General features: G+C 42.4%; 1 protein-coding gene across 4 annotated transcripts in view; it reads right to left on the reverse strand.

Moving 5' to 3' along the window:
- ATRNL1 (attractin like 1) overlaps nucleotides 1–19,948 on the reverse strand; it is a 1,060,182-nt gene that overhangs the window by 905,501 nt on the left and 134,733 nt on the right. For all 4 annotated transcript variants that reach the window (XM_074999076.1, XM_074999077.1, XM_074999078.1 and 1 more), the window contains exon 9: nucleotides 18,663–18,918. In XM_074999076.1, coding sequence (XP_074855177.1) covers nucleotides 18,663–18,918 — 256 coding nt within the window. The remainder of the gene's footprint in view (nucleotides 1–18,662; nucleotides 18,919–19,948) is intronic.

Below are 19,948 nucleotides of genomic sequence, written 5' to 3' on the forward strand. Positions count from 1 at the left end.
TTGCAAGTAAGTACATTCCTACTCAGAATATTTAAGCACATAATTTAACTTCAAAAATAAATTATCCTACTGAAAGTAATAGGACTTCAGAACATGCTTAAGTTTAAGTACATACTTTTGTGCTTTGATGAATTGATGCCTAGACAGTATTCTATCAAAACAGAATTAGTATTCCAGACTAACAGTGTCTTTTTGATAAAAATAAGCAACACCTATTTCAACAATATTTATTATACTTGCATGTTCAAGTTAATGTGGTTTACACAGTACAGTATTATGACAAGGTAGTAACACAAAAAACTCCAAGTTTCAGAAGGGTAGCCATGTTAGACTGTATCTTCACAAAACAAAGCAAGCAGTCCTGTAGCACCTTAAAGACTAGCAATTTTATTTATTAGGTAATGAGAATCTGAAGCAGTGGATCTTTCCTACAAAAGCTCATTACCTAATAAATAAATTTGCTAGTCTTTAAGGTGCTAGAGGATTTCTTGCTTTGTTTTGCAATAAACTAAAATAAAATCTGGCAACAACTGGATGATGAAAAATGGCTATGGAAATTTAAATATATTCCATATCAGTTTCAAACACATTTTTGAAAATATATAGCTATTTTCAGGATAATCATTTTTCTCTTAGATTAAGCACACCTTGCCATATTGTTCCTTGGCACCTTCCTCCAATAATCAAGACCTCTTTCATACCTACCCATCTGTTACCTTGTTTTGAAAAGTAGAAACTTTTAAAACCTTTTTCCTAGAAAAATACACTTCCACATCTATAACCTGTCTAACATTCTCTTTCCATTGTTCATTTCAGACTACCTGTCACAACTAAATTTTACTATACATACTGAGATTTGAAGAACATTTTGCTGAACTGAGCTGTGATAAAACTATCACCAAAAGTCTACTAATCTAAACCTCTTTATGTAAGAGTAACGAAACACAAACTCACAAGTCATCAAGACTAGTTTAATATTCAGATTGCTATACTGAATTTAATCACCTTACTGCATGCTTTAACTCTTTTTTTCCTATAAAAAATCAGAACTGTTGGCTTGATTATTGTGCTTGAACATAGGTCATAAAGAAGTCGGTATTTTTGTCACAGGACCAAAATGCAGAAAGTACCAAACATATTTATAGGTCAGCAGACACAATAACTTCTCATGAAGTGTGCTAGATACAAATGGAGAATCAGGCTTCAGAAGCCAATTAAGAGAGACTATTAAACTGAGACCAATCCATCCGAATTTGCAAACACTGCTTACACTTTATGTAAATGACAATATGTCTCAACAGTTCAGCTGCTGCAATTCACAAAAAAAGAAATCCATTAGTAGCTAACGTAATTTTTTGTAAAAAATCAGTCTTGTTCAAATCTACTTTCCACATCATATTAACCAAAAAAAAAAAAAAACCCACACACTAATACTCCTTCACATTTACACCTCAGATTGCTTTCTACCCCTAATTCCTGAAGAACTATCGTGATTAAGGTTTCATGAGGACAAGGTCTCAATCCCCAGAAAATGCTTCATACAACCAGCATAATATACAGCCTCTGTTAGCTGAATTACTACCATGTGCCTTTGCACAGGAAAAGTGTTCTTAACTGAGGGTTCGTCTATGCTTAACAGGAAATGGACGCTCTGGACATTGATCTCCTGTGGGTTGATTCAGGAATGCACTAAATCAACTGTTCGGCACTCTCCCACCAACCTCAGTACTCCCCAGGGTCACAGGGAGCAAAGGAAATCAACAGGGGAGTTTTTCCCATTTACCTCTAATTGTAGGAACCCAGCAGCCTGGCAGGGGCTGGGACTAGAGTCAGAGCTAGCATGGCTGAGCCTCTATGGCAGCCCAGCCAGGGACAGAGCCATGGTCCCACCGGCAGCCTGTCTGGGGCTGGAGCTGGTGCCCAGAGGTCTGGGGCAGCCCAGTCAGGGCTGGAGCCTCCATCTGTGGGGCCAGACCATGTCCAACAGCCTGGACAGGGCGATAGCAGGCATCCACAGCCAGCAGCCCAGGCATGGTCTCAGGGCTCAGCTGAGCTGAGGTGCCAGGCTGGCAGTAAGGGGGCGCCAGGGCTGGAAGTTGGGGGGGGCGGGAAATAGCAGAGTGAAGCAGAGCTGGTAGAAGGGAGGGGCAACAGGCTAGGGGGCTGAAGGCAGGGGAGCCTTCCTTTCTCTAGCAAATTCCCTTGTTTGGGGCCAATCAGTTCCCAGTGGTGCCAGATGAGGGAGGTACAACCTGTTGCAAATAAATACACTTTGTACAACTTCAGTAAAAATAGAAGTAGATATGTTGAAAATCCTCCCCCACCTGCCCAGCTCAACCCTCTTCACTTGCTGTCATGTCACAAGCTCAGTAAAATGCTGTTTAAGCCTCTCAAGGGAAAAGACAAATATTTATCTGAAGCAACCTATACCGTGCTGTTGACTGCACCCAATGAACTACTCTGATTCTACTTCTAGTATTCTTATTTGTCTTACTTACATCATATTTTGCATGATAAGCTACTTGAATGAACCTCCTGTCTAAATAGGGTTTGAGCTCTCTGAAAAACAGAGGACGAGAAAAGGCCATTTAATCCTTATATTTAAATTTTACAAACTAAAAGAACAGTTTGCAATTTCACTTAGTGATGTTTTCAGAGCTAAAACCCAAATGAGGAAACACTCCGACAGTCTGGGGTTTCCACATAATTTGCTCTTATAATTTGAATCTTAACAAAGAACTCAAAGTCTTCTATCAAAACGTCTGACAGTTTTCCAAAAAGTTCTACACAGAAGAAACATTTTTCTCCAAGTGCATAGAAAACCTACTAGAGTTACTTAAGATGATAAACTATATCAAATTTTAAAAAGATGGACAAGGTTAATTACTGCCCCTATCCTGGTCATCCTTGTCAAACAGAATCAGGTATTTCATTTCCAGTTTCAACACTAATTTCCAAACCACTAATCCAGTCAAAAGCAGGGTAAATGCTTATGCTCATTAAGTAAAATCATACCCAAAGACACTTCACATTTAGCCAGAAAGGCAGAGAAAAGCAGGTGAAATCATTCAGACAACTTCCACTAATATCAGAAGAATAATTCTCCTTGGCAGGTGTTCAATTCCAATTGCATTACATTAAAAATATATTTCACAGATGTTCTGACAACTAGGAAGCTGTTGCTCTACCATACAGGGGACAGGGGGAGGAACTGTTATTCACCTTCCGCAGTTAACTGTAGTCCTTCCAGATTGCACTTCCACATAGAGTGCTTCTGCTGATGGCCAGGACTGTAACATGGTTTGAAAAAGAACTAGATAAATTCATGGAGGTTAGATACATTTATGGTTATTAGGCAGGATGGGTAAGGAATACGGGGACCATCTGTCCCATTTTGGCCAGGACAGTCCCATATTTAAGGCAACTTTTTTTAAAAAGCAAATTGGCTGTATTTTCAGCTCCAGTGCTCCCCCTGCTGGGTGGTCAGTGCAGCTGTAGCAGTCTCCTGGTTGTGGCTAGCAGAATGCTAGGCAGGCTGTGGCCAGCAGTGGTGGTGTCATGCCGGGCTCAGAGGCAGAAACACGAAACCAGTCCGAGGAGTGGGGGGAGGGGAGGGGGATTTGTCACCCCTTCCCATGTGCATCCTAAAGCAGCATTTCTCATTGGGGAGAGAGGGTGGAGAGGGTGAAGTCTGCCAGCCCTTTCAGGCTGTGGGCCTGCAGCCCTGATGCCTTGCACCCCTCTTCCCATCATTGAAGCGGAGACCTACAGAGCTGAATGCCCAAGTTGGTGACCCCAGGGGGCTGAGGACAGGAACTGAGGGCTGAAGCCTCAATCCCCAGTGTGCCCATCCCCACAGGCTTAAGACCAGCTCCCCAATGCACCATTCCTCCCCTAGGCTGGACCCCAATCCCCAGCATGCTCCTCCCCTAGGCTGAAGCCCTGATCCCTGCTGTTTCCCCTCTCTCCTGCCAATGAAGCTGGGAGCTTCACGACTGAACACGCAAGCCCTGGAGACCCCTGTGTGCCTCCCCAAGAAAACTTAAGTAAAATTGCAGGACAGTCCTAGAGACTCCTCTCTCCCCGCCTCTGTCCAGTTCTCTGGCCCCTTTTCTCACATCACCAGTGAGAGCTGCAGGATAGGGGGCCTGGCTCTTTAGCTGACAGAGCCCTCACAGAGCAAGGACTGCAGGGGAGCCCTCCTGCTATACAGACCATAGTTACCCAACCCTGCGCTGAAGCTACCCCTGCCCACACATAATCTTTAGCTATCCCTGCCTCTCCAGAGCCCCTACTATCGCCTCCCTCCCTGCCACATGAGCTACCCTGTCCCTGCATTTTGATCTACCCCAACCACATATAGCCCCAAGCTGCCCTCTGCTTGTCCCCTGAGCTATCTGCTGCCTCCATTCTAAGCTACTCCTGCCTGCATCCTGAGCTAGCTGCCTATACACACCCAGCCTCTAGCTATCCTTCCCTGAACCCTGAGCTGCCTGTACACATCCCCTAGTTCCTGCCTGCACACAACCCCTGGCCACATCTAGAAGTCATACTACACCTTTACTTGAGACCCCCCTGCCTCAGCCCAGACCCTCCTGGCCTCTCTCCCCTGCTAGGCTCTGAAGCTTTTAAAGCAGGCGTGTCCAACCTGCTGCCCTGGACAGCTAGTAATGCGGCCCCACAAGATCATAAGCTTTTAAAATTATGATGTGATTTATATACATTAACTATATTATATATTTTATATGAGGCCCAAGACAATTCCTCTTCACTCAATGTGGCCCAGGCAAGCCAAAAGGTTGGACACCCATGTTTTAAAGCATGTTCAGAGCAGGGACTCTCACAGGTCCAGAGGCCCAGCTTTTGAGGGCCCTTATCATAATGCAAATTTAAAAAAAAATGATGATACATAAAAACAAAATAAGGTTCCAAAAAAGAGTGAGAGACTTGGAATACTATTTTTTTCATTTAATAAATGCTTTTCTAGCCTATCAAATGACAAAAAATTAACAAATGTCTAAATCTGAGGCCCCCTTTGAGCTTGAGGTCAAGATCACATGGAATTTCACAGCCCCCACCCACCAACTGGCCCTGGTACAGGGAGGGTATTACATAGTTCTGACTGATTGCCATTGAATTCACTTGAATTTGAGCAATTTTACCAGGTGTCCCATATTTAACATCAGAAAATATGGTCATCCTAGCAAGGAATGGCATCCCTAGCCTCTGTTTGTCAAAAGCTGGAGATGAATGGCAGGAGAGAGATTTATATCAGAGAGGTAGCCAAGTTAGTCTGTATCTTCAAAAATAAGAAGTCCTGTGACGCCTTATAGACTAACAGATATTTTGAAGCATAAGCGTCCATGGGCAAACACCCGCTTCGCCAGATGCCAGGGAGATTGTTACCTGTTCAATTCACTCCCTCTGGGGCACCTGGTATTGGCCACAGTGGGCAGACAGGAAACTGAGCTAGATGGACCTTTGGTCTGACCCAGTATGTCCATTCTTATGTTTTTACATGCACAGGCTGAAATAATAGACAAGCAGAATCACTTGCCTCATAATCTCAGCCATGCAGACTGCATTGCCAGCCACAGCCTCAGAAACAACTCTGATATTATAATTAAAGAGGCAGACAAAGGAGGTGCTGTTGTCATCATGAATAGGCTGAATTATGAACAGGTTGCTGCTGGGCAACTCTCAAACACCCGAGAATACAGGCCTCTATCCTCTAATCCCACTGAAGAGTATCAAAAGAACTATATGCTAGACAATGCAGCATGAGAAGGTGGAGGGCAGCCATCTGTGAGGGAGGAACAAGTTCTGAGCTATCTAGAAAAGCTAGATGTACACAAATCCATGTGTCTGGATTTAATGCAGCCAAGGGTACTGAGGATATTGGCAGATGTCATTGCTGAACCTTTGGCCATTACCTTTGAAGTCTCTTGGAGATCAGGAGAGATCCCGGATGACTGGAAAAAGGCAAACGTAGTGCCCATCTTTAAAAATAGAAAGAAGGACAATCCAGAGAACTATAGACCAGTCAGCCTTAACTCAGTCCCTGGGAAAATAATGAAGGGGATCCTCAAGGAATCCATTTTGGAGCACTTGGAAGAGGGGAAAGTGATCAAAAGTAGCCAACATGGATTCACCAGGGGCAAGTCCTGCTTGACCAATCTGATTACTTTGTCATAGAAGCTAACAGGGTCTGTGGGCATGGGGAAGTCAGTGGATGTGATACACCTTGACTTGAGCAAAGCCTTTGTTACAGTCTCCCACAACACTCTTGCCCGTAAGCTGTGTCGACGCTCACATCAGTCCCTATGCTACCAACACTATTTCCAAAACACTAGTCTTCTTCTTGGACTGAGCCATCCATCATAGAATCACAGAATCATAGAAGAGTAGGACTGGAAGGGACCTCGAGAGGCCATCGAGTCCAGCCCCCTGCCCTCATGGCAGGACCAAGCATTCTCTAGACCATCCCTGAAAGCCATCTATCTACCCTCTTCTTAAATAGCTCCAGTGATGGAGATTCTACCACCTCCCTTGGCAATTCGTTCCAGTGTTTGATCACCCTGACAGTTAGGAATTTTTTCCTAATGTCGAACCTGAACCTCCCCTGCTGCAATTTCAGTCCATTGCCTCTTGTTCTATCCTCAGAGGCAAGGAAGAACAAGTTCCCTCCCTCTGCCTTATGACACCCTTTTAGATACCTGAACACTGCTATCATGTCCCCCTTCAATCTTCTCTTTTCCAAACTAAACAAACCCAATTCTTTCAGCCTTTCTTCATAGGTCATGTTCTCTAGACCTTTGATCATTCTCGTTGCTCTCCTCTGGACCCTCTCCAATTTCTCCACATCCTTCCTGAACTGCGGTGCCCAGAACTGGACACAATACTCCAGCTGAGGCCTAACCAGCACAGAGTAGACCGGGAGAATGACTTCTCGTATCTTGTTCACAACACACCTGTTAATGCATCCTAGAATCATGTTTGCCTTTTTCGCAACAGCATCACACTGTTGACTCATATTTAGCTTGTGGTCCACTATAACCCCCAGATCCCTTTCTGCTGTACGCATTCCTAGGCAGTCCTTTCCCATTCTGTATGTGTGACACTGATTATTTCTTCCTAAGTGGAGCACTTTGCATTTGTCCTTATTAAACTTCATCCTGTTTACCTCAGCCCATTTCTCCAGTTTATCCAGATCCTTTTGAATTATGACTCTGTCCTCCAAAGCAGTTGCAACCCCTCCCAGCTTGGTATCATCTGCAAACTCGATAAGTGTACTTTCTATGTCAATATCTAAATCGTTAATGAAGATATTGAACAGGACCAGTCCTAAAACAGACCCCTGCAGAACCCCACTAGTTACACTTTTCCAACCGGATTGAAAACCATTAATAACATCAATGGAGCTCATCTTCTATTATGCCACTGGTGAGCGACTAAACCACTCTTGATCATCAGAGCCTATTACAGATGTCACATTAAAAGCCACCAACTGCAAGCACTGTATGTTCTTTTTGGATCCTACATTTTTGCTGAAGTGCCAGGATACGCTGACTCTCAAAGGAATTAAGAGTCTGTACAGTAGTCTTGTCACCAGGACAATCTGTCCTGAACTAGAGTTTCCAGATCATTTGGAGAGATACCTCATGACTTCACAATGGCTTTTAAGGTGTCTTTATAGTGCATACCCTGACCATCGATAGGGTGCTTTCCATGAGCAGGCTGGCCACAGAAGACCATCTTTGATATCCATGTATAATCCATCCTCATAATGTGACCAGTCCAGTGAAACTGTCTGTTCATAAGCATTGCTTCCACGCCCATGACACCACACAGCTTTCAGAACGTCCGTGTTAGTTTTGTCCCACCAATTCACATGGGCGATCTTCCTCAGACAGCACATAAGGAACAGACAGAGTTTCAAAATATGGCAGAGATATATTGCCCATGACTCCAAGTGATCACTGTATTCAGGCTAGCATAAAAAACTCCTTTTCATCATCTGCAACAGTCAAAGTGCATGCACGTTTACTAACAACTACAAGGCATTGTCCCTGTATCAGAGACTTCCTAAGGAAACTACAATCCACTGTCAATGACTGGATGGTGCAATCTGAATTTACGACCTCCAGTTCTCTTTGGTCCCTGAAGATCCAATTCCAAGTCTGGTGGAAATGGACAATATGGACTCCAAAGGGAGAAAGGTGGGCTAAAGAGCACAACTGTCAAACCAGAGAAACAGAAACATTCGAACACTTAGTCAAATCCATCAATACTGCTGTTTAAATTACGACGGCGTGGTTGCTGAGGGCACCTTCTCTTCTGAAACCTCTCTCTTTTGGGGGATTATGGGGGGTCTGTTGTACCCCAAAAACTGAGCAGGTCATTATTACTAGGAAGTATTTGACATACTACATGCTCATAGGTGTACAAATGCCCCAAGGAATGTCATTTGACACTGGAGTCTGTAAGCAAATGCTGGGAGTCATTTATAGATCCAAGAATAGCTTGCGACCACATCAGAGGTGAGGTCCTTTATTGTACTTTAGGCCTCTCTCAGAAGACGTAAAGATGAAATTTTGCGCCATCCAGTCATGCTCTATTGCAGGAAGGTTTTCCCTCAGTGGTATCCACAGGGGACCAACGCTGGTGCCCTCTGTATTGGTGTGCCTGTGCACTACCGGCTCCCTCCCCTCTTAGTAATTTCTTGCCAAAATGTCAAGAGAGTGAAAGGACGGTGGGTTATGGAATGGACATGAGCAATGCATCTCAAAGAACAGCAGTTATGAAAGATTAACCACCATTTTTTGAGTGATTGCTCAAGTCCATTCCATTACACGACTCCCAAGCAGTACCGCTGTAGGTAGCAAGAAGTTCATAAACGGGCTGATTAAAACCCAACTAAACCAAATACAGTGTCATCTCTAACTTGCCAGGTGAGGTCAAAATGTATCATGTACATGTGTACTGAAGACCACATCACTGCACTGCAGATATATTGGACAGGCAAAGAAAGCAGTCCAAGATGCTTATGCCCTTGTCAAATAAGTTTTTGCTGTCAGCAGAGGCACAGCCTGTGCTATCTTGTAACAAGTACAAGTGTGCAGGGTGATCCAGATTGTAGTCCTCAGAAAGGACATCAAAAGGCCCTTCATCCTGTCAGCTATCACAATGAAGAGCTGATTCAATCTGCAGAATACTTTGTGCCCTCCAAGTAGAAAGCCAGTGCACACCTAGCATCAGGTGAATGTATATGTTTCCCCTCTTTGGTCAGTGAGACTTTGGAGAGAACACCTGGAAGAAAATATACTGATTGACAGAGAAGTGCAAAACCACCTTCATCAGGAAGTTAGAAAGGGGCTGCAGCTGAACGTTATAGAATACCACCTATTGGAGCTCTGAAGTAAGGGCTCTAATCTCAGAGACTCTCCTCATCAAAGTAAAAGCTACAAGGAACGCAACCTTCCATGACAGGTGAGAAAGGAAACAAGAAGCCATAAACTCAAAGGGCAGACCTGTGAGCCCAGAGAGGACCAGGTTGAAGTCCCACTGGGTGACTGGGTCCTGAACAAACAAAAAGAGTCTTTTAAGGAAACTAATCGTCACCTCATGAAAGAATACCATTCTATCCTAATGGAAGGGTAAAAGGCCAACACTGCCACCAGGTGAACCCAGTAATCAAAGAGAAGGTGAGGCCTTTCTGTTTTAAATGAAGCAGGTAATCCAGAATGGAGTGTAGAGATGAGTGGGTCAGAGAGATACTCTATTCTGATGTCCAGCAACAGAAATGTTTCCACTGAGTCAGGTAAGCTTTTCTGGTGGAGAAAGTTCTGCTCTCTAAAAGAATGGGCTGCACCTGACTACATTAGGATTGTTCCTCTGGATTTGGCCACATGCCATCCAAGCTCTGAGATGGATAGAGGGGAGTTTGAGGTGCTGGAGCTGACCACGATCCTTCTAGAATGGGTCCAGGTAGCTGGGAAGTAGCCACAGGTCTGCTAGAGCCAGATCTATAAGCATGCCAAATCAATGCTGGCAGGGCCATGCCAGGGAGATCATAATATCTCTCCTTATTTTTAAGAGGACCTTGCAGATGAGTGGAATTGGGGGGGAAGGCATACATCAGTTCTCCTGACCCTGACAGAAGAAAGGCATTGAAACTGAGCCTCCACCAAGGTTTGGCAGAGAGCTCAACTGATAAGACTTGCTATTCTGTCTGGTAGCAAACAGGGCACTCAAGGAGCTCCACACTTCTAGAAGAGCATCCTGATGATCTCCAAGTAATGGGACTCCCATGGTGAGAGAAGGACCTGCTAAGGTGATACACCAGCATGTTCCCAACATTAGGCAGGTGCAAAACCTCCACTTGGACTGCAAGCTGAATGCAGAACTTCCAAAAGCAGAAGGCCTCCTGTCCCAGAACAGCCACCCCGTTGCCTGTTGATATAGAACACTGTGGGGTCAATCAACACCTGCACTTGTGGAATGAACACTCCTTAAGTCAGACAGATGTCTCTGCACTCCCAGATGTTTACATGTATCATGAGCTCTTCTCGTAGCCATTAATCCTTGAGTTCCCATTATACTGAGATGTGCTCCCCAACCAAGGCTGGACACATATGAAATCAGGGAGACCACGCTTACAATTGGCACACCTGCCACACCAGAAATGGGTCACGCCACCATCGGAAGGAGGTAAGTATCTGTGATGGGATTGAGAGGAGCATGTACCGGTGATGTCTGGCCAGGGAGAAGACTCATGCCAACCACATCTGAAGGGAATGCAGTTTGAATATCACACGCCTGACAATCTGCATGTTTTCTGTCATGAGCCTTACCACTCTGAGACAGATCCAGGCAGCGGTGAGCAGATGGCCAATCAGATCTCACATGCTCTGAACCCAGCCAACAGTAGTAATGCTCTGACTCAGGAAGAGGCATGTACCACTCCAATAAACGCTATCCCTTGATAAGCCAGTTGTCAAGGTACAGGTAGATCCAGACACCCTGATGTCTGAGAAAGGCTGCCACCACTGACAGGCACTTCATAAACACAGTTGGTATCATGGCTAAGGCAAAAGGGAGCACTGTGAATTGTTAGTGGGTAGCCCCCATAACAAAGCGAAGGAACAATCCACGTTTGTGAAATATTGATATCTGACTGTAAGCAGCTTTCATGTCAAGGGCAGCATACCAGTCTCCTAGATCCAGGAAATAAATTATGGAGGCCAGGGAGAACATGTGGAACTTCAGTTTGTTGAGATACATATTGAGGCTCCAAAGGTTGAGGGTGGACCATAGACACACATGCTCCTTGGCTTCTGGGATTAAAAATAGCGGAAGTAAAACTCTTTCCCCCTCAAGTGCAAAGGGACTTCCTCCACAGCCCTTACTTCAAGTAGGAGTGAGCAGATGCTCATGAGAAGGGCCCCTGAAGAGGTGCGGGGAGAGAAGTTGCGAGAGGAAATAGAAATAAATTGAAGGGTATAATCCCATGCTACAGTGATGAAGACCTACAGCTCTGATTTCACAGAGGCCCAAGATAGGGAGGAAGAAAACAAATGGTTTGAAAAGAGCAAGAGTGCTTGATCCAGGACACAGGCCAGAAGATCATTCTCATGCGCACCCTCAAAATGTCTGCTTCTTACCCCACCGGTTGCAGACAGACCTCGAGTGAGCTGGGACAACAAGCTGTTGGTCTTGTCAGTGCTTATTCCCCTTGACATTTTTGCAAAACCATCTCTGTTCAGGAAAGGCCCCAAACCTGTGGGACTACTGTAGTTTGAGCCACTTTCTCACAGGAGCCAGAACATAAAGCCCCACCACGAACAAGGCAGCCCTAGTGTCTTTTAGGCCATGTGCCTTGCTTTCTGTCTGTTGCCAGACTGTTGAAGGAGAGGTCCTGTCACGTTTTAGTGCCCACAACAGGGATAAGCTAGACAGCACCTAGTGCTTCCCCTTACTAGTGAAAGTTACAGCTGCCATGTATCCTCTTCTTGGAGCCCCACGGCTTTCGACAACCACCAGCACCAGAGGAAGGTCCTTGCCCTCCATGATACCCTTGAAGACTGAGGTATCAACCTAATATTTTCTGTAGCTGGCTTATTAAATAAAGGGTCCCATCTCTTTTCAGGAGTCTGCCCAGATTTTTTCGAAGATTTACCCTTCTTATGAGAAGTATATCCTAAGGTAGATGGAATGCTGGGTCCTTCTGGGAATAGATATACAGAAGGGTGTGGGGGGGTCCCCTGACCAGGCTTAAAGGGAGGAACATTTCATGCCTCACAGTCTGAGCTTTATACTCTTGTTCTTCCTAAACCTGGATCTAAGGGATACAAAAAGGGAACATTTTGGAAAGACATGGGACTCTCCCACTCAGACACACTTGGAGTGTCAGTTGCTCAATGATATAGCCTGGACAGGAAAAGCAAAACCTGATGCCTGGGGAACCAGGTATAGCCCACCAAGAGAAGACAAACCCCCAAAGTAGAAAAGAGATGAAAAAACAGCTCTCTCACCAAAAGTAAAACCAACACTAAACTAAACTAACTTCACACAAGGAAAGAGAAAGACCAAGTATACCTGAGGCAAAGATGCGAGTATTCCTTCTGGAGTTGTTGCAGTAGAAGAGGAACTGTGGACCGTTGTCCTTATCTTTCCTAAAGCATGGTGCCCAGAACTGGATGCAGTACTTCAGCTGAGGACTCAAAAATGGCCAAGCAGACAAAAACAATTACCTCCTTCCGTGTGTTATATTCAATACCCCCATTAATGCACTTCAGAATCACACAAGCTTACTTTGCAACTGTATCACATAAACGACTCATATTCAATTTGTTATCCACTTTACATCCAATATGCTTTTCAGCAGTGCTACCACCTAGCCAGTTCTCTCCATTTTAAAGTTATACATTTGATAGCTCTTTCATAACTGAAGTACTTTGCATCTATCTTTACCGAATTTCTTTTTGACTGTTTCAGAACAATTTTGTCATCTGTCAAGGTCATTTTGAATTCCAAACCGGTAATCCAAAGTGCTAGCAGTCCCTTCCAGTTTGGTGTCATCTTCAAATATTTTAACTATACTTTCCACTCTATTATCAATTAAATTCACCCTCCTACACTGACAGTGAACCACATAGTATTCACATTTCATTTCACGTGGTATTTCAACCATCTGCAACAAATCATGCTGGCTTTTGCCTATCACGCTATCATCTGCTGGTGCTCACAAACTTTTTAATAATTTGTTCCAGTACCATTTCAATATTGTACACCAGTCAGTCTAACGTCAATTCTCAAGGTCCTACTGATGACAATTTTTAAACACAGATACTATGTTTGGCTTTCTACAGGAATTCTCAAAAGATATTTCCTAGTGATTGTAGCTTTGCTTCAGCTAGTTCTTTAAGTACCCTTTAGTGAATTTCAGACTTAAGTACAGATTGCACCTCCCTGGTCCAGCTAAGTCAGCACCTGAGAGATCCCATCCAACAGAATTTGCCAGTCCAGGGTTTCTGCCATCAGGTAGCCCCCCACTCCTGGGAGGCTGATGCAGTCCCAGTCTCCTACTCCCTGAGGATTCTGATCCTAAACTGGGCTTACTGGGACTGCCATGTGGCTCCAGTCCTGGTCTCACGCTCCTTGGTACTGTCATGGGGCTCCAGCCTTGGGCCACAGTTCTCCACCGCAAGGTGGGCTGGAGTCCCCTGGCAGCAATGGTGCAGGTGGGGGTTCTGGCCTACATGCTGCTCTGGAGAAGGAAGTGGGTCTGAAAGAACAGGTGGGGGGCTCTGGCTCCAGCCCTGCCCTGTGTTCTGTAGCTTCCAACACTGTCCCACAGATGCTATTTGAGCCCCAACCCCAGGACTCTCTGGTCCTGCTGGACCATGGATGTTGTCAGACTTGAGAGTCCTGGATATGAGAAGAGCAACCTGTACTACCAACATTGCAGACTTTGTTATTTCTAACGTTTCTAAATATTTTCTATCTCTTCTTTCTCCTCTGTTGTTAATATTAACAATGTTGAGTATTTAGTCAACATTAACCTTTTCAGAGAAGACTGAAGGAAAACAGGTTGACTGAAGTAAACAACATCAGTATCTTTGTCTCATCAATTATTCTTTCTCCCTCTAAAACAGAGACCAATGCTAACTTTCCTTGTCATTCTCTTGCTCCTAATATTTTTAGACCTCTTCTTATTGTTTTTATAGCCCTTCTTAGGTACTACTCATTTTGTGCCTTAGCCTGATTTGCTACCTACATGTATGTTTTTATTTTTGTTTTGTTTGTGGGGCTTTCGTTTTTTTGCTTCTCTTAGCTTTTTTTTTTTTTTTGCACTTTTCCTTAGCAATTCGCCCATGTTGACATTTTCTATAGGATTCCTTTCTGATTTTCCTGTCACTAAGAAGCTCCTGATGCAGCAATAATGGTCTTTTACTATTTTAGCATCAAGATCGTTCGCAGCTGTGTTCGTAGATTGTCTCCTTAACAAAACTATCAGTTGTACTAAACTCCTTTATCCCACAGATCTTCCTCCCAAGAGAGGCTTACCTACCAGCTCTCTTGAGTTTCCTGAAGTCTCGGTTTTTTTTCCAATAATCACTTCATTTTAAAAAGCAGAAGGCAATCTCTTATCAATCCAGACAAATCTCTGTCCTTTTTAAATAATTTCAAGAGACTAATTCTAGAAATTTCCTTAGATACAAAGAGCTTTTTTTAAACTTCTGCTAAAGCAAAACAATACCATTATATTCACCTTGAGAGTCACATTGAGATTCTCAGAAATTTATGAGGTATCACTAACCTAAAGCGAAATAAATTTCCCTGTGGACTAACCCAGAAAAGCTTTATAGTACAAGTTAGTAAAACCATCCACACAAAACTCCCCTCCTGAGATTTATAGGTTCCCAAAAAGCCATAACTCTAACAGCAGCAAGGAAGGGCAAAAGGAAGCTCCTTTGCTCCTGCAGTTAGTCCACAGGCAATCACCGCACATCACATTCAGAACAAAAACATAGTCCTACACAGTCACACAATGAAAACCTGAGTGCACAAAACATCATGACTTTTAAATACACAATTTATTCTATTTGAAGAGAAGATAAGTTTTGCTCAGGTATCACTAATTTTAGTTTATCCTAAGAATGGATTGTGTAGGAATTAAAATGTGACCACTTCTGGAAAGGTGCATTCTGTACCTGCATCATAGCCCCAGAGTAGCTTCCTCTCCCCCACCATGGCCCTGGAGCTAGAATGGTTTTATTGTCCACACTGTTTACTGGGGAAGGGATGCCCCTACCTGACCCTCAGAGTCCCCAGATAATAACTATTTAGAAGCACATGCTGAAGTCAGTAACTAGGCTTTTGCACAGTCCCTGATCCAAAGCCTATAGAAGTCAGGGCCTTAGTACTAAAATGCATACACGTACCAGAACCCTATATCTGATTATGAAAATCTACAGAAAGATGCAGAGGGATAGAAATTATGTCAATGAGCGCTAACAAAAGACAGTCTAGGTGAGGTCAAGTTTACTATTGCACCTGTTTATTTCAGTGTGAGTGCACACCAAGTGGGTGGAAAAAAGTTTATGTTAAAACCACCAAGAGCCAGTGTCCAAGGAGAAAACAGCATCCACCTATAGGTACTGGAACTAAGATACTGCCCCCAGCTTGAAGTTGTGATAATCAAATACATAGTTTCTGTGTTCAGCATCTCCATTATAAAAAATATTTCAGTACCAGTGCATCCACCCCACAGTGAAAGCAGCACACAGTCAAATTCTAGAGTGTCTGAATTTTGGAAATAGGCAGAGACAGGAAAGGGTACTTTTTTCCTTTTACAAGGTCAAAAGCCTTTCTTTGTAACAAATTTCCTTTTTGAACAAGATATTAGAGCTTGCAACAAAAATATATCTATCACTTGCCATGCCTGCTAACTTTGGAGCCTGAAGCTTCTGAGTTCCAAAAAGCAAGTAACGCTCAATGTAAACTACTATCTGAAATTTCATGGTTAAAATGATTTCACTGCTGCAAAGCTATAGATAAGTATTAGAACAGCTAGGGAACTGACTGTTGGTGGAAGGACAAAAATAAGAAGTACGATGGTGAAACAAAACATGAGGGTTATCATTTGCTGAAGCTGAACAACTACAGCATACAGAGAAGATCTTAAAAAAAATCACTTATGTGAATAATCCTTCCTCAGATAAGCAGTCTCATGGATATCAATGGGCTATTTATAAGTAAGACCTCTACTGCTACAATTCTATATTATTCAGTGTATTCAATATTCAATAACAGAATACATTTTTACTAAAACACCCAAATTCCCATTAATATTTTATATAATGGCAGACAATCTCTAAGGCAGCGGTTCTCAACCTTTACTGCGGCCTGTAACCCCTTTGAATCTCAAAATGTGTTCTTGCACCCCTTATCAAAAATCAAATATTTTCTTGCACCCCTTACCAAAAATTAAAAATGGAGATGATGGAGCCTAAACACTTTTAAATGCATATTAAATATATGCAAAACAGTTTTACATTATTACTCACCACAAGTAATAGTACAGTAACAGAGAGAAAAATGTGCTAGTCTAAATACTATCAAAACAAAAAAGCAGTCAAGTAGCACTTTAAAGACTAACAAAATAATTCATTAGGTGAGCTTTCGTGGGAGAGACCCACTTCTTCAGACCATAGCCATATCAGAACAGACTCAATATTTAAGGCGCAAAGAACCAAATATAGTAATCAAGGTGGACAAATCAGAAAAAAAATTATCAATGTGAGCAAACCAGAGAGGAGAGGAGCGGGGTGGTGGTCAAGAATCAGATTAAGCCAATTAGATTAAGAATGAAGAATTACATTGGTTTAGTCTAATTCTTGACACACACCCCTTTCTGCCCCTCTGCTGTCTGATTTGCTCACCTTGATTATTTTTTTTCTGATTTGTCCACCTTGATTACTATTTTTGGTTCTCTGTGCCTTAAATATTGAGGCTGTTCTGGTATGGCTATGGTCTGAAGAAGTGGGTCTGTCCCATGAAAGCTCACCTAATAAAATATTTTGTTAGTCCTTAAAATGGTACAGTAGGCATACAAAAATACGCAAATACTACCCAGATATGCTGCCGACTTTTGCTGTGCAAGTAAACCATAACTGACATGCTAACAGTTAGCGGCTAACTGAACTCAAACAAAGCCGCTGCACTGCCACCTCATCATCTGCACATGCATCAAGAAATACCCCACAAAGTGGCAGTATGCTGTATTTTGTAGAGAGATAATTTCACTACAATTAGCTTAAAAACTTGAAAATAATTTTTTGTTTGTATATTACAGAAATCGTTAAAAATTGTATAATGTTAATAAATACATAGGTTTGATGAAACAAAGTACGTGTACTTATGTGCCTGTGCTTAATTTGTGTTTTTGATGATTTACCTTCTAAAAAAATCTGGCATGTCTTGCACTCCCAGAAAGAGCACCCTGCACCCCAGATTAAGAAACGCTGCTCTAAGGAATCTTACAAAGTTTAGGTTAATTCTTAACCATAATAACTGCCAGTGGTGCGAAATATATTCTCTCTCAGAGTTTAGAACCACAGGTTGAAAGATTTTTTTTAACAAAAAATTGTTTAGTTGCAGATAATAGTCTGTTAATAGTCAGCTGCCAGAGACCCTGGAGCAAGATGGGAGAGGAGTCGTGCTCTGTGGCCCTGGAAGGGGAAGGGCCAAGGCCAGAAGTGGTGAGGCACAGGGCAATCAGCCCTTAATGTTGCCTGAACTGCTGTGCAGGCCCATCACCCTTCCTTTAGATTCACACAGAGCAGCTAAGCAGTGGTCAGGGTACTTCGAAGGGGCCCTGTGCAACTGCCCCTTTATCCCGCCCCACCTTCCCTCTATCCCTGGACCTGTCTACAGATATAGTCCTTACATACTACAGAAGCTGTAAAATGGAAAGAAGTTGTGAAGTTCAACTGTAATGCCATCAATAAACTATCCAACGAAAACTGAAACTTTCATTTACTTTGCTAATTGACACAAGAAATCCCCACAAATACCACAACAGAAATTGTCATGATTTACAGATGCTGTGATTGATATTTTCCTATGGTAGCTGCCATTATAAATAATATTAATTTGAATAGTTATTAAATATTGAAATTAAGAATGGGAAATACCACAATAATATCAATTCTTGCAATGTCAAACATTTCAAGATTGTTAGGGTGAATACTGTGTAATCTGCTACTTATTACACTTTCAATAAACTTACAGTATCTGAAAAAATATGATCAACTTTACACATCATCATAATACAATATATGTAAAATTTCTGGTTCTTATCCTTATCTTACTTTGTGTACCACCATCATGATTGTGGTCATGACCAGTCTATTCCAATATTCCCAAAATAGGAACCATATTCCAGCAGTTTAAAATGATTTTACATAAAGTTAAAAGAAAAAGTAGCTACTTGGATCAAAACTTAAAGAACAGCAGAAAAGCTTTTCGAGCTTGGCGGGTGGCTGGGTGGGTGTCTGTAAAATATATAATTATTCTAAACCAAACAATTTTCTTATCAGTTAAAATCAAACAAAGCATCAATAGAGGGCAAAGTGAAAGAACTTAAAATAACTCACGGATATAGTATTCTTGTACACTGCTTGTGTAACCATATACTGCAGAGTAGCCAAAAATGATAATCATGACAACATCTCTGTTGTCTAACTCTACTATATGCGCTGAGTGACCCTCCACAGCATACTGTTGGCCATGCACAAGTATTGCAGGAATTTTGGTACTCCATGTTTGACTGTTTATGCTGAATATCCACAGCTCATCAGTGACATTCCCATTATTTGTTTCGATTTTGCCTCCATACATGTAGATGTCTTCCTATTAAAATTAGAGAGGAAAAATGAAGTTAAAAAAGATCACATCCAAACTGCATTATTGTTTCACCACATATAAGAATGTACATGAACAGTCTGATGTGTGTGTGTATGTATAAATACTAAAACATAGACTATGTTTACCAGCTGTCAGCCCTGCTTCCAGGCACAGTCCCTTGAGCTAAAGCAACAATGACATTAAAAAGAACTCTTCAGAAGAAAAAACCCTAATTGAGTGAAAAAATAAGACAAAAATCAATTTCAAACATGAACATTTCAAGGACAAACTTTAATGAGTGTGAAAAGTGCCAAGAATGTCACACCTCTCTCTTCAGAGTTCTGAAAGATTTGAAAATGAGTCCTTTTGGAATATCTACAGAAATTCCAACTTTCTTTCCTATTCCCTGCAGCATAATCTCAGGCTATGGCTACACTACAGTCTGAGTCTGATGCATAATTCCCACAGACATCCTCATGCAAATTTTCATCTGAGTTACCATGCTAAATGTCATAATGTAGCTGCAGTAGCACTGACAGTGGAAGCAAAATTGCACATTAGGCACCCTGAGTATGTTCTCCCGGGGTTCAGATGGGTTTGTAGAAGATGCAGCTAGGCGATGCCACACAGCCACTGCTGGCACTACTGCAGTCACCCTACTATTTTTGTGTGCTAGTCATGTGCTTGCTGGACAACCACATCTAAGTTGAGACTTCTGGGGAAGTTTAACTCGTGATCTTTCTGAGTTTCCTTAATGATTTCTTTGATGGAAACTTGAGCCACTTCATTGTTAAGCTAGTGATATGTTTTCTACTGCATACATTTTCCCAGATGCAAAGTAAATATCTTCATACCAGAAACGAACTCAGAATTCTAAGTACAAATATTCAAAAATCTTGAGTAATTATAGTAAGCATTAGAGGTCATTATTTGTAAATACATTATATTAGCATTTCAATTTTTCACTACAAGTTTTTCTATTACTTATACAGAACACAATTGCAAACCTCAAACCAAACACTGTTCCAGTGTCTGT

Source organism: Carettochelys insculpta, chromosome 7 (assembly GCF_033958435.1).
Source record: "Carettochelys insculpta isolate YL-2023 chromosome 7, ASM3395843v1, whole genome shotgun sequence".
NCBI lineage: Eukaryota > Metazoa > Chordata > Testudines > Carettochelyidae > Carettochelys > Carettochelys insculpta.